Raw genomic sequence first — 14,559 nt, forward strand, 5'->3', positions numbered from 1 at the left:
TCTCTGTTAAATTACTATAACTCTAGACTGGGGTATCACACTATTCTCCTATATTCCATGTTTGAGTGTTAGGCTGTATATATTTCTCAGTTCCTGCTGAGTCACCTTGATTTTCCTTAAATGAGTGGTGGATAGCATGAAAAATAGAACACTTTGGGTATGGCCTAAGAGCAGTATCACAGCAGGGACCTCAGCTGAGCAATGGCAGCACAGGCTCATTCTTCTGCCTCAGTTGTCAGTGCTAAGTGGGGTGAGTACCTTCACAGGTCTTCAAACTTCCCTCGGTCTTCTGTGAGTGAATGCAGTTCTTTACAGATCAGAAATGAACTCAAGTAAGCAGTTTGTGTCAAAGCCAACACTCACCTCAGACTGCCTTTGAACTGTTTTCACTGTTCTTGATTGGACTGTTTGGGCATGCAGAAAGAATGAAAATAACATATTACTTGCTTTGCTGTGTAACTAATGGATATTTGATGTTTCCAAGTCTTGTGCATTTGAAATGGATGTATTAGTAAAATCCAGGGGAGGTGATAGCAATAGTGTGAACAAAGAAATGGAGAACAAAATGGAAAGACTGAGCTGCTGCAGAAAGGAGAAAGGCTCCAAAAATGGCAGCCTCAGACTGACTGAGCAGTGAGTGCCCTGTCCAGGTTTAGAAAGGCTGGCGAGTTTGTGAGGTTGGTTTGGGTTTTTTTTACAATTGCCTTGGGTTTTTTTTATGAAGTAGAAGTCTTCTCACAGTTCTCAGAAGCATGTTACATATGGAATTTATTTTTTTTCTTACTCATAGCTTAGCTGTTATCTTGCCCTACTCCAACTCTGGGTTTGCCAGTTCTCCTAGATCTGGTGGGAGCAGTGCTGAGCTGGTTAAACCGGGTTTTATCAGTTTGTGTCATATCCAGAGCCATGGGTGCTGTTTGCCCTGTGCACTGAGCTCCAGCAGGGAGGCACAAGGACTCAGAGCCATGGAAATCAGGCACCCTGAGCCAGGGAGCTGGGGCTGTGCTGCTGACACAGGGCTGGACCTGCACAGCACTGCCAGGGCAAGTGCAGTGAATGAGCAGGCTTAGCTTCTCTTGGTCATGGCAGGTAAAAATCAGGCTGCCTATTTCAATTGCTGTGTAAATTATACCTTTTACAGTCCTTTATTGGATTCCTGCTGTGCCTTCTTCTGAACAGGAGCCACTTGGAGCTTCTTGCTGTAGAAGTTTACTTGCAGAGATAGGTCTTCACTTGTTGATGAGATGTTTAGCCTGAAAAGCTCTTGCCAAAACTAAGACAGAATGAGAACATCAGAAATAAGGAAGAAAATCAGTATTCCTTAACCGTTTAGCAAGTAAAACGCTCTGTTTTGTTTCAAAGATGGCTTTGTGAGTGTAAATTGTTGCTGTTTTAGTATATATTTGGTCTGTGTTTAAAAAGCTGGAGAGAAATAATCTAATTCTGGGTAGAGTTTAATAAATTTATAATGTAAAGGAGCAACATTTGATACTGAATTGAGGAGAATTACAGCTGTTTTAATTAAATATGTCACAGTTAAGTTGCAACAGCACTTTCAGGAGAAATGAACTCTGGAAGAGCAGTAATGTGGCACATCCTGACCCTTGAGATTCAAGCACAAAATGCAGAGGAAAAATGCAGAGCTTTTTGACATTATGAGAAGAACTTGCTTTTTGAACCCAGTTGCAAGTTCTGATGTTCTGAAGTTGGATCAAGTTTTCAGAGGTGTTGTTTGTGAGAGTAAACACTCCTACTGCTGTTCCTTGTGATGCAGGACTGGATTAAAAGTTTGGAGTACTTTTTGTTGTTGTGACTGAGTAACTGTAATTGAAAGTAATAGAGAGCAAAGTAGATTTTCAAAAAATCAGTACCTCCATGTTGCAGGGATGTTTGTGTTCTGATTCTGTTCTTTAATTAGTGGATTGCATGCTTATGAGGGGGGTGGGTATGGAGCAAAACACGGGACACTCCCTCTGGAAAGGTAGAAAATGCAGCAGCAGGATGTTCTCTATGCATTTCCTGCTGCCTTCCTGCCTGTTTCCAGGCCCTGGGCTCTGCTGGGTTTTCCTCCCTCATGCTATTTTGTCTTTCCAAATGTTTGCTTGTCGTGGCACACTAAGTAGTGCTCTTTCAAGCAGAAATGCAGGTATGTCAATATTGTCATAGTGTTACTGTTTAATCTAGTTACCTTAGAGAGGACCTTGTAATTTCTGCAGTGCTACTGTTCACCAAAATAATTGGCCCACACTAAACTGCAGTCCATTAAATTTGACCTGTGTGCTTAATACAGTAGCACAGGTATTGTAATCTGTAGCTGGGTGTTCATGGATTAGTGGTAATTTGCACGCAGTTGAAACAAGCAAAAGGAGAGCGTAGGTATAAATGTTAGAATATAAATACAGCTAATTTGACTAGCTACAATCTTAATGAGCAACCAAGAGGGCCTATATCACAAATGCTGCTGGTAATCCTTCCCTTGGAACTTTATAACTTCAAGCTTTGTAATCTATTTTGCCTGTTCTTCCCCCTACCCCCTTCCACAGGAGCACAGGAAGTTCAGCTGTGACATATAAAGGCAGGAAATGTGTAATGAATGAGCCAGGCCAACTTCTTCTGTAGCTATTCTATATGAATATTAATGCTACTTTTGAATGTAAGTTTCTGCTTGTGGTATTATACAGCTTTTCAAAGTGAAGTCTAATCTTTGGGGTTTTTTTTTTCTCCTTAGAGCACAACAATGGAAGAAACAGCTATATGGGAACAACACACGGTGACTCTTCACAGGGTGAGTTCATACAATTGGCTGTGTGTGCCTAGCGCAGGATACTGGTAGTTTTGGAAAACAATAGGAAAAAGCCAGATGTCAGGAAGTAAAAGGAGAGGAAACTGTCATATTCCCTTGTTTAAATTTAGAAGTGTTGTAAAAGCTCCATGTGATAGCTCTGTTTGTTTGTTGGGTTTCAGAGATAAGCCTGCCTACGAATAACCATGCTGGAAACAAAGCTTTAGATTACATCTGTACCAACTGAAGGGAGGCAGAAATCTGTGTTCATTCATGGCAGTGCTGTAACTGTGTGTGAAAGTTTTCAAACTTTATTTGCAGGGGCATAAAACAATGTAGTTGCATATAAATAAATGTATTCAACACTGTCTTATTTACTTGCCACTTTAAGTGGCTGGAAGTAGTGGTTCTGGGTGGTCAGAATGTGTACCCTGCACAAAGGAATGTGTGCTGGGAACCAGTGAATAGCAAGACTGCTTTTGCATTTTAGACTGACTCCTCTTGTTTGAGTTAGTCCTGAATGAAATGGAGTTCTGATGCAGCTATCATGAAGCTGTGCAAGAGAGTCAGTAAGGAATGAATTGCTTAGGAAAGGCAGGGTGGGATGCCACTTCTGGCAGCAAGTTAGTATTAAAGCAGCCACGGAATCATGGTGCAAATGCTGTATCCATCCCAAAAGCAGGGAGATTTGGAAGTGTTTTCTCAAGGGAGCAAGTTGGATCATTTGCCTTCAGTTCATCATAGAATAAAGGCATTTTTAAATTGTACCTTTGGTGGGATAAATGGACCTTGGACAAGAATGCGTGTAGGTCAGCTGGGCAGATAAAATGTTAATTCTCTGTCAGACCTGTTAGCTGTTGATACTGAAGGCTTTAGTGTTGTTGATTCAATGTAACTGTTTGGGCAGGTGCCCTTTTGTGAAGGGAACAGTTACACTCAGTGTGACCTGGAGGCTGACAAAGTAGCCCATCTCTGGCTGCAGCCACATTGAAAGGAAACTGTAAGGAAAAATGGAAATGTGTAGTGATGCTTATCTAGGCTACTCTTTAAGCTTCCAACAGTTTTTAGGTCAACAAGTTTTTGAGCAAGAAGTGTTATTTCTATATATTATTAATTGCCCTTTATGTTTTCATCTTGAAGCTGTCCAGTCATCCCTGTAATCTCTATGAATTCATTCTTTGCTCATATTACTGATTAAATCAGTACTGCTTTATAGTCAAAACCAAACAAAAAATGCCATAGTAATACAAGGTTGGCTTGTAGGCTTGGTGATAGCTCATTTTCTCTTGAAGGGGACCTTTTCCTGGTCAATTGGAGCAGTAATGTCACTGACACCAGAAGTGAGCCATTTAGTCCATGCACAAAGAAATAAGGAAATGCTAAAATATGATGTTACCTTGAACAAAATTTTAAATAACTGGTGGGATCCAGAGATCTCGTTTTTGGTTGCACTTGCAGCATAGCCAGAAGTTCTTTTATAGCATTGATGTGAAAGTATGATTTGATTATAATTTTGCTTATGATTTTTTATGTGTCAAAATTCTGCCAACTCTTCTGGTATGACTGTTTTGTTACCTGACTAAGTAGCTCGTAGTTAGGTGTTGAAAGTTGATGATATGTACTGTTAATAACTTCAATAGCATTAATTTAGTCAGTTAAACTGTTATTTCCACCTGCCAGATAACAAAACCAAACCCCTTATGCTAATATTAAACAAATATGTGCTTAGAATTATCCTTAACACTGGGAAGAGGTTTACTGGTGAATTCCAACACTACTGTCAAAAGACTCGTTAGAAAGTTTTTTGGGAAGTAGAGGCTGGAATTTTTCACCAAGATTTTTTCTTTACCTCCCTTCCAGTTTCCTGGAGTGAAACTGCTACTTAACTCTTAAGAGTTGGAGCCAGTGTCAGATTCAGTTCAAGTTTATTAGGTAGCTACACTTTATCTTTTGTTGAGAGGTCTTCTGGGTTTATATGCTTAATTGCAAAGTTCCTTAATTGCAAAAATTCCTCCTTGAAGGAGGAACCATGTAGTTTTATATCCCGTGGATTTTTTCCTACTTGGAGCTAACTTCTGTGAGTCTGTGGTAGATGTGTGTCCTTCCCCCAAAGCACAGAATCCAGGCATGTACCTACCTTTTTGCCTGTCCCACACTGCATTACTGTGGGAAAGTAGAATAGTACAGCTCTCTTTTTGTGGTTTTTTTTTTCCTACACCATCTGACAGGTGAAGTTCTGATACAAGGATTTATTTAATGCAGTTTTACCTGTATGTTAGTATCTTGTATAGTAGTAGTACATGTTAGTATCTTGTATAATCTGTAGTGATCAACATCTTGCTATGTCCAGGCATGTCTAGGAGCTAGGCTCAGCAGTTCTGATAATCAGTTGTCTCTCAAGATGATGATAGGCAGCAGGATAAAATGGAAAGTAGATAGGCTAATTTTTACTAGAAGGTTTCTTATGTGACCTCATAAATTTTCAGATGGATTTAGGATTTGATTTTTGAATTGAGAGTGTTTCTGAAGATGTTGGTTTATTTTATTAGAAACTCTTTATTTAACTTGTAGGCCCTTTTAACTGCTGTCTGTGTGTGAGACTGCATTGTTTCAGGGCTTCTGGAAGAGAACATCAAAGTATGAAATGTAGTCATCTCCATACTGCTGATTTGATTTGCAGGTCTACTTTTAAAAGTAGTATGGCAAGCAGCAAGATAATCTTTACAGTGAGTTTCTGCTGCCCTTAGCCTGATGTCTGTATTCCTTACCATAAGTGGAGAATTTTAAAAATATTTTTGTTTATGGTGAAGGAAAGATAATATTTAAATGAAGTTTGACATAAATGTCTTTGCTATTCTCTCTTTTCTCCCTTTCCTTCCCCACCCAAATATGGTGCAAACTAAGTTCTGGTTTTTAAAATAATGGAAAACTAAAAGTAGGAGTGTCATGAGAGGGGAAATATTACTGTTTTGAAAGGGTTTTTAGTAACATATTTGTGTAGGCTATTATATATTCTCTTTGACTTTAAAAAATAAAGTACTGAAAAAAAACCCTCTCTCTGGTCACGAGTGGACATTTAAGATCCTCCTTCATGGCACCAAGTTTCACTTAATTCTTGCATCCCAGCCATGACTTCTGGTTGATCTGTGTGGGATGTATTTTGAAAATAAGTCCATTCATCCTCTAATGAATTAAAATGGATGTTAAAGAAGCAGTAAGGTGTGCCCTTCCCCAGTCCCCCACACTTAGATCAGCTTCCTTCTTGGCAACAGTGTGGACTAGCTACTTCTGAACAGTGAATCTCCAAATTTGTATTTTAGTACTGTTCCTATTCACTGCTTACAGGCAAGTCTGAAACATCCTTTTATGACCTCTGTTTTGGAAGGAAGTAGGAAACAGGTTGGTTTTGGGCAGTAATTAATGTCCAAAAAGCTGAACATCATGTGTCTCGCAGCCAGATGCAGACTGCCATGTTGCCTCTGCTGTCACAGTAAGGTTATGAAACTCCTTGCTAAAGCTGGGTCATGTTTGTTAAAAAGTCAGAAAAAGAGAAGGTGAATTCTGCCAGCATGAAGTGTGTGCTCTGTGAAATAGAGGGGTGAGATTGACCCAAACCTGCTCTTTTCCGTCGGTGACGGCATTTTGCGGAGTTGAAAATTGCAGAATAAATTCTTGAGTAAAATCCAGCATTTAAATGGTAATATCCTCAAAATGTTTTCTGGGCAATGGTAAAAGAGCTAGATTGTTTGCAGACCAGTTATATTTAGAAAGCTTATTTCCCACCCTCGCTGCTTCCAGGCAGAAATGTAAGCATCATTGTTGTATCTTGAAATATCTAACAGGAATAACTTTTCAGAGGCATTGACCTTGCTGTAGTGGCAGGTCACCCTAGAGGGAAAAGATTGAAGCAAATTACTTTTGTTAAGATGCAGATGATTTGCAAGTGCTGACAAGGTTTTGATGTATTTAATGGTACAAGTGATCTTGGTATTATCCCTAAGAACTGAGCCTGCAGTCATACTACTGTGTGCTGCAGTCCTGTCAGTTCCTGAGCTGCTGAGGTCGAGCTGGGTAAATACCATAATGGGAAAACTCAAAGAAAGTGTTGCAGGAAGTGATATAGGGCTTGAGTCAGAGTTGCAGTTCAGTGCAATGGTTTGTTGTGCTTACTGAAGATTGAGGCCTTGCTGATGACCTCCTAAGGTCCAGGCCATAAAAATGCAAATGAGAACTCTAATCTCTTGGAAGAGACTGGGTAGTTACTCCAAAACTCTCTGCATTCTAGAAGTGTTTATTTTTAATCGATCTCCTGTTACTGGATTGCATAGCATTGATTGGTTCATTGATCATGCCTTCTTTCAAAAACTTGTATTGTGTTAGCTATGGGAATGCAAATTGTGACCATTAGATATCGGAAAGTAAAAATATTTCTCTTGTTTCTATAGGCCCCTGGATTTGGATTTGGTATTGCAATATCTGGAGGAAGAGATAATCCTCACTTTCAGAGTGGTGAGACATCAATAGTTATTTCTGATGTGCTGAAAGGAGGCCCAGCAGAAGGACTGCTACAGTAAGTGCCAAACTATAGCTGGGTGCTGATTCAGGGCATTCATCTTTGTCAGTAGTAGCTTAACCTCCCAGTTGTTATGGTCTCAAGTTGTCTGTCTGTAACTGTTGGTGTAGTAGGTTTGTAATACAGGCAGTTTGCTTGGGGGCACTTATTCACCAATAGTTTCTTTCTGGCATAAAGTATTTATAGTGTGCCTTGTGATGTTTTTCATTAGAGAAAATGACCGTGTTGCAATGGTTAATGGAGTTTCAATGGATAATGTGGAGCATGCGTTTGCTGTTCAGCAGCTGAGGAAAAGTGGGAAGAATGCCAAAATTGTAAGTGAATGTCTTGAAGATTTAAAGTTCCATAGTCATAGAGCAAAAGTGAAATAGTGTAATGTCTGCCATGAAATACAGGCATGATGCAAGGTACTTGAATAACACCTGTGTGATGTGTCAGGTTTAAGTGATGATCGTGGTATGTTTATCAAGTGGGTCACTCAAAATGTTTTTCAAATGTGAAGAATGATGGTTGCATAGTGTGGCACAGGATAATTCAGACTACTTTTCTTTATGGTAAAGTTCTCAGATTGCCAAATTGTGGCAAGTCAGCTTTGTTTAATATTTGTTTACTTTGTTGGATACACTTTTACTGAGTTTTTCAAAGGCTGGTGTATGCTAAAGGACAAGCTGTCCAGGCACTAACAGTTCTTTTTGTGCTCAGTAAACACTTTGCCAAAATAAAGTATAATTACTTTAATTCCTATAATTTTGTAGGCTTATTCTAAGTGGTTGGTTTTTGAACTTTTGCAAACCAGAAAAGGGTCATCACTAAGGGGCAGCTTTCTGTAGAAGTTTGGGGGTTATGTTACAAAAAATAGAACAAAAAATGCACAATGTTTAGAAGTTTCTTAATTAATGAAAACAGATTTCTAGTGCTTGTAGAAAAGCTTTTCTGCTGACACTTTTTTAGTGCATTTATGTGCTTTAATGCAGTTGCAGAGAAAGTGTGATGTTTTGCATTTGTAGATTTGGCAGCAGTTCTTTAAAGCTTACAGAAAGCAATGTGTGGCAAGCTGTGCAGGGCTTTCAGTATCTTAAATATTTGGTGTGTGGATTTAGGATAAAAAAAGGTAATTAATGAAAACTTTATGGTAGAACTTGGTTTTGTTCTGCAATACATAGCAAACAAATCTCTGAACAAGGCTGGCTCATATTCTGGAACCAGCTGTCTGTGTTGTACAAACCAGCTTTGAACTTCCAGAGCGACTGCTCCCCTTCCTCCATGTCTTGCATAAACATTTTTTTGGAAGACTGGGAGACTTCAAAGTTGAGGAGAATCACTGTCAATAGCATACTGAGAATGCACTAGATTACATGCTAGCAGAAAGGGGTTTTAGCAGTGCCAGTAACTGATTTTGTGGTTTTAAGCAAAGAGGGCATTCAAATATGCAGCTCTGAAGACAGAATATTGTGTTGTGCTACAAAGGCTGTTGATTGTTACCCTTTTGCCACTTGTGCAAAGACATTAAAAAGGACTAAAAGAGCTGTAAAAACAGCTTTCTAATAATCTGTATTGATAATAATAATAATCCTGTATTAATTGGACATCATTTTATAATGAGGATGCAACAATTCAGAGCATTCACCAATACATCTGCATGTTGTGAATGCTGGGATTAGCTTGACTTCTGACATTAGTGCCACCAGTAGCATTACCCAGCCAGAGGCTGATTGCTGCTGTTGGCTTGCAGACCATCCGAAGGATGAAGAAAATTCAGATCCCAGTGACTCGAGCAGAGCCTGACCCAGTGTCTGAGAACGAGGACGACAGCTACGACGAGGAGATCCGGGACCCGCGGAGCAGCCGCGGTGGCCCCAGCACCGGCAGGAGGCACGAGAAGAGCTGGGCCAGAGAGCGCAGCGCCAGCAGGGACAGGAGCTTGTCTCCCAGGTCAGACAGGAGGTCTGTCACCTCCAGCCAGCCTGCCAAGCCCACCAAGGTCACACTGGTGAAATCCAGGAAAAATGAAGGTAACTTGTGTGGGCATCCCTTGCTCAAACTTACTGGTTCCCTCAGTGTTGTGTTAAAGGCTGTGTGGGCTGAATGAGCAGTGCTGTGACCAGTTTGCCCATTTTACCAGTAGCTGGCTCAAAACTTAAAAAGTGCTATTGTATTTCTGGTTTGATTTTTCATATTCCAAAATCTGTGTGCTTAGTTAAGGGTAAAGTACTATATAGTGTAAGTAAATTCCAGCTACAGCCAACATCTGGTGGTCAGCAGCTACATACCTACACTTTAGCTGAGTCTTTAGTGGGTGTCTTGTTTGGAAGAAGAAAAATTGTAGGTAGCACCTCAGTTAAGCTGTTGAACAACAGCTCTGATTATAGGCAGTGTTAGAAAAAGAGACTGATATAATGGTAAAGCTGTAACATATCCTGCTACAGCCCACTGTGTGCCAAGTTCACTCTCCTCTTTGTGTTACCTGTGTAAATGCTGTATAAAGCAGTGTTGTAAATCTCCAGATACCTCCCTCTTTTCTACTGTAACTTCATCACTTTTCTTTTTTCTTTTATTATGTAGAGTATGGTCTGCGGTTGGCAAGTCACATATTTGTGAAAGAAATATCACAGGACAGCCTGGCAGCAAGAGATGGCAATATCCAGGAAGGAGATGTTGTACTGAAGGTACAGTGTATGGTGCTGATGCTTGTTTAAGGGCAAAACTCACTGATACAACTCTGCCTACAATTGGCTATGTCAGTAATGTGATTATAGTTAATAGAAGGTGTGTCACTTTTCATTAAATTATTTCAAAGATCAGATTTAACATGAATCAACTTCTCTTAGGAAACTAAAATTAGCAAGCCTTTTTGGTATTATTCCCTTAGTGTTTTTCAGACAAATAATGCCTACTGTAAATACATAATAAAGATTATTGGAGAAGTATTGAAGCTTTGCTTAGTTTGTAAGTAAAATGTTGTGGAACTGTGCTATTGTGCAACACTAAAACTTGCCTTCAGGTTAATTTTTTTGTTTGGTTGGGCTTTTTTTAGAAATAAATATACCCAGGGGTTAATTTTTAATACCCCAGCCCTGACAGTGTCCAAGGCAAGTGGCTGGGGCTTTAAGGATCCTGGTTTAGTGAGAGGTGTCCCTGCCCATGCCAAGGTGGTTGGAACTGGATGGTCTTGGAGGTCCCTTCCACCTGAGGCTATTCTATTATTTTAATTCATATTAACAATTTTTATTTCAAGATAGTGCTGTGGATATGTTGGTGCAGAAAAATGGACCATTCTTTGCTCTGTTGAGTATGGCAGTGCTGATTCAAAAAACATAACTGATCTTTTACAAGTTAGTGTAAAAAAGCTTTAACTTTGAAAGTTGAAAAGAATTTTTTGTATTATGAAATATTTTGGATGATCTTAATGGTCTTCCACTGTATTATGGTAATTTGATAAATATTTTCCCTACTTACAAGTATCATCAGATGGAACACCTCTCTTTTTGCTGGAAATTGACTGGGATTTTTTTAGTAAGTTTATATCTGTTCTTTTTTCCTGCTCTATTCCAGATAAACGGCACAGTGACGGAAAATATGTCCTTAGCAGATGCCAAAACATTAATAGAAAGGTCAAAAGGCAAATTGAAGATGGTTGTTCAGAGAGATGAACGAGCCACACTGTTGAATGTCCCTGATCTTTCTGACAGTATTCATTCTGCTAATGCTTCAGAAAGAGATGGTGAGTATAAAAACTTGATTTCTAAAGAGGAAAGAACTCCCTATGTTGTCACTATGTGAAATACCTAAGTGGGATCAGAGGGTGGGGAGGAGAAAAGTTAGGAGTAAGATTGTAATATGGGTAATTTTTTGTTTGAATGTAATTGAAATCCACTCCTTCAAAACAGTGGAGAAAAAGATACAGTCCCTGTTCTTGTGGCTGTTCTTACAGGAATATTAAGTTTGGTTTTTGTGTAATAATAAGCATAGATTTAACATCTTCATAAAAATTCTCTGCAAAAGCTTATTCCCATTTAAGCAGGTCATGCCACCATTTAAATTACAATCATTTCATGAAAAAACAACTTTTATTTAACAGACATTTCAGAAATTCAGTCGCTGGCATCAGATCATTCCAACCGATCACATGACAGGCCCCGCCGCAGTCGTTCACGATCTCCTGACCAGAGGTCAGAGCCTTCAGACCATTCCAGACATTCTCCACAGCAGCCCAGCAACGGCAGGTGATGGCAGCATTGTATTATTTTTAAATCAACTATTTAATGTAACATATAAATTGTAGGAGTGCTTGGATTGATAAGGTGTAACAAATGTGAAGCAGAACTGTGGAGCAGTAATATGACATTCTTTGTCTCAAGAGATGCTGATAATAATGGTCTGAATATTTTAGACTTGAGGAGAAACTGAACCTTTCTTTAGTGTTACATCTTCTTTAAACATAATCATAGAGCATGGTTGTATGAATGACAATATAAGCTTGATAATATGTTATTGAGTAATGTGTAGTTGTATTTTGGTACTAGAAAGCAGTTAGCTGCAAGTAGATTTGAGATGACCTGTAGCACAGTTCCTGTTGCATGTCCAGCCTGGGTAAACTTGCTGAAATCTTGTTTTGTTTAGGCATGGGGTTAGCTTATGTTTCTGAATACATTTAGTTCCTGCAAAACAAGGTGTATTTCACAACAGGTTTAGCTTTTGCACTCTATTTTTAATATTTGAACTTGGTAATGGAACATTGATTATAATTATTTAGTATGTAAGTCTAATTTGATATGAATTCAGAGAGAAGTAATGTACTGTATGGTTTGGAGTTTTTTATCCTGAAATATGAAACTTTAGTCAGAAATAACAAATCTGCCCAGTTTTGCATTTCCACAGTTTGGAAATAGACGTTCTAATTTACTGAAATAGCGTTTCAGTGTTGAATTTCAAATTCTATTAAATATTTAAATGAGAAAAGTTTCTTTTTTGACTGCTCATAATAAGATGGAGCAGAAATTAGAATTGATCTTTACAAATTTCAAATTCAGAGCCTCTATCTGAATATTTTTAGATGCTGTTCAAAAACTCTGAAAAACCAAATTGCAGCTGGCCATTTCATTAAAGATATGCCTGATTGCTTATTAATAAAATTGGTTTGCCCAAGGGGAAAATAACATACCTTCAAGGCTTTTAGAGTCTTTTAAAGATCTATACAACAGCAAGAGAGATTGTACCTGCAGGTACACCGGCTTGGGGTTATGGGTTACAGACATTTTTGCTTCTCTTACGTGTGCATTGTTCAGAGGGACCACAAGGCATGAAGGCTTGTATTCAAGTAGGAACCACATTCATTAAAACACTTAAAAGCAGGGTCCCAGCGGCAGGGCTTTGATTGTGAAGGTTGTGAGATCTCTGTCATATTTCCAAATTGTATGTCTTGACATGCATTTCTAGTGCAGCCTGATAGGGCTCGTGGAGGGAGGAACAAAAATAAAAACCTGTTAGAACTATGGCTGCCTTAGCCTAGTGTTAGTGCTTTCCTGTCCTATTGCAGTGGCTTAGGTAGATGGTCACTTCCTCCCTGTGGACCAAACTGTGCAGGAATCCAACCTTCCCCGAGAGGGAACTTTGAAGTTATCTCAGCTCTGAATGCATCCGTTACATCTTCTGTATGAGCAAGAGCTGCTTTGGCATGGCTTGACTTCCTTTGCAACATGTGCCTTTCAAGATCAGAAAATCTGGGCCCTGAGCCATGTAAGGAAAAACATGTTGAGAGCAACTTCTCTTTGAAATGGTTGTTTGTGCAAATTTAAATCTACTGTAAGATCAAATTAGTTGTTAACTGCTTATTCTTTTTTGAATTTGCTGGAAAATCTGGAGGAAGAAAAAGGCTTGAGAAAAGGCTGAGGAAGAAATGTGCAAAAAGTCTTCCAACTAAGCTTAAGGAGGATGTTAAAAATGTATTGAAGAAATGAGTCTTTATTTAGCCACTGTTCTGCCAAGTGTTTGTATGTTAATGAGGAGGGAAGTTCCAGGGGAATCCTCTTAGTCCTTAGTCCTTGAGTACAGACTGACATTTCTTGGTTTGCACCAGAGTACAGAAATCTGCTAACAGATCTGCCTCAGTATTGCTTTGGGGTCTGGCAGGGTCTTCAGTCTTGTCCACCTTTCAGTATTCCTCACTGGTATGTAGATCAGGCTGCTTGCAGTGTTCCTGGATACAGGGTTTCCAGAACAATTGCTGTTGGATCATTCTGTAAAGCATCAAATAGTGCTTTAGTTTTCTTAAGTCCAAAGAAAGTTCACAGATGTCTCTTGAACAGTCTTTTAAAAACTCAAATTCTAAAACATTTTTCTTTACTTACTAACAGAAAGGGCTAATATTGATTTGTAAAATCTATGAAGAGTTGTACTTAGAAAGTTAGAATGAGCAGAAGAGGTCCCTGCAGCTAAGCTGGAGACTCCCTCAGGACAAGTATCACATATCCCTTCTTAGCTATCTGGTCTTACTGCTGGCACTAAGCAGCTGTTGAGCTGGGCAAGCTTTTGGTGTGACCCATCCCAAAGACTGACATTTAAAGCCAGGTGCTGCCAAACTTCCCAGGTGGTATCTCTGGGCTGCCCTTTACTAACTGAAAGAATTCCTGCTTGGGAACTCTGTCTCCTATAGATATTGGAATAGCAAAAACCTAGATATTGGAATAGCAAAAACATCCTCTGGTATGTTTAACACTTCATCCTTAGCAAGAAGGATTTGGTAGCTTGAAGAAATCACTGTAGAGATGATCATTATTTGTGGAAGGATGAGGCTGACTTCTGTAATACCCTTGGCAATTTATATGTAGGGTGAGAGGTCGGTTGTTCTGTTCCTTTTCAAAACAAGCTGAAGAACTAGAATTTAAGGTAAAAATCAGCCCTATTTTGAATGTCTGTAGGAAGATGCTACTTTGCTCTTACTCTTCTTATGCTAAAGAGTTTGAGATGTGCTAAAATCACATTTGGGAAGAACCTGCAAGTTCATATTTCCCATAATTTTCTGTAGAGACAAACATTGTGTGTTGCAGATCATCTCTTGTTCTGCAGTAATAGCACTAACATGTAGCTGATTGTATTTTGTAATTTTAAAATGTTTCTGGTAAGCACACTTCGAAAAAATGTCAGGGAGAGGAAGTGAGGTAAAGGGGGCCCTGACACAGCACAGATGTTAAACAATAGTGTCACA

General features: G+C 39.2%; 1 protein-coding gene across 10 annotated transcripts in view; it reads left to right on the top strand.

Annotated features, from left to right (window-relative positions):
• TJP1 (tight junction protein 1) overlaps window positions 1-14,559 on the top strand; it is a 160,505-nt gene that overhangs the window by 116,459 nt on the left and 29,487 nt on the right. For all 10 annotated transcript variants that reach the window (XM_077185781.1, XM_077185782.1, XM_077185780.1 and 7 more), the window contains 7 exons: window positions 2,729-2,785; window positions 7,228-7,352; window positions 7,567-7,669; window positions 9,088-9,367; window positions 9,918-10,021; window positions 10,908-11,076; window positions 11,434-11,578. In XM_077185781.1, the coding sequence (XP_077041896.1) occupies window positions 2,729-2,785; window positions 7,228-7,352; window positions 7,567-7,669; window positions 9,088-9,367; window positions 9,918-10,021; window positions 10,908-11,076; window positions 11,434-11,578 (983 nt within the window). The remainder of the gene's footprint in view (window positions 1-2,728; window positions 2,786-7,227; window positions 7,353-7,566; window positions 7,670-9,087; window positions 9,368-9,917; window positions 10,022-10,907; window positions 11,077-11,433; window positions 11,579-14,559) is intronic.

The sequence above is a fragment of the Agelaius phoeniceus genome, chromosome 13 (genome assembly GCF_051311805.1).
Source record: "Agelaius phoeniceus isolate bAgePho1 chromosome 13, bAgePho1.hap1, whole genome shotgun sequence".
Lineage (NCBI taxonomy): Eukaryota > Metazoa > Chordata > Aves > Passeriformes > Icteridae > Agelaius > Agelaius phoeniceus.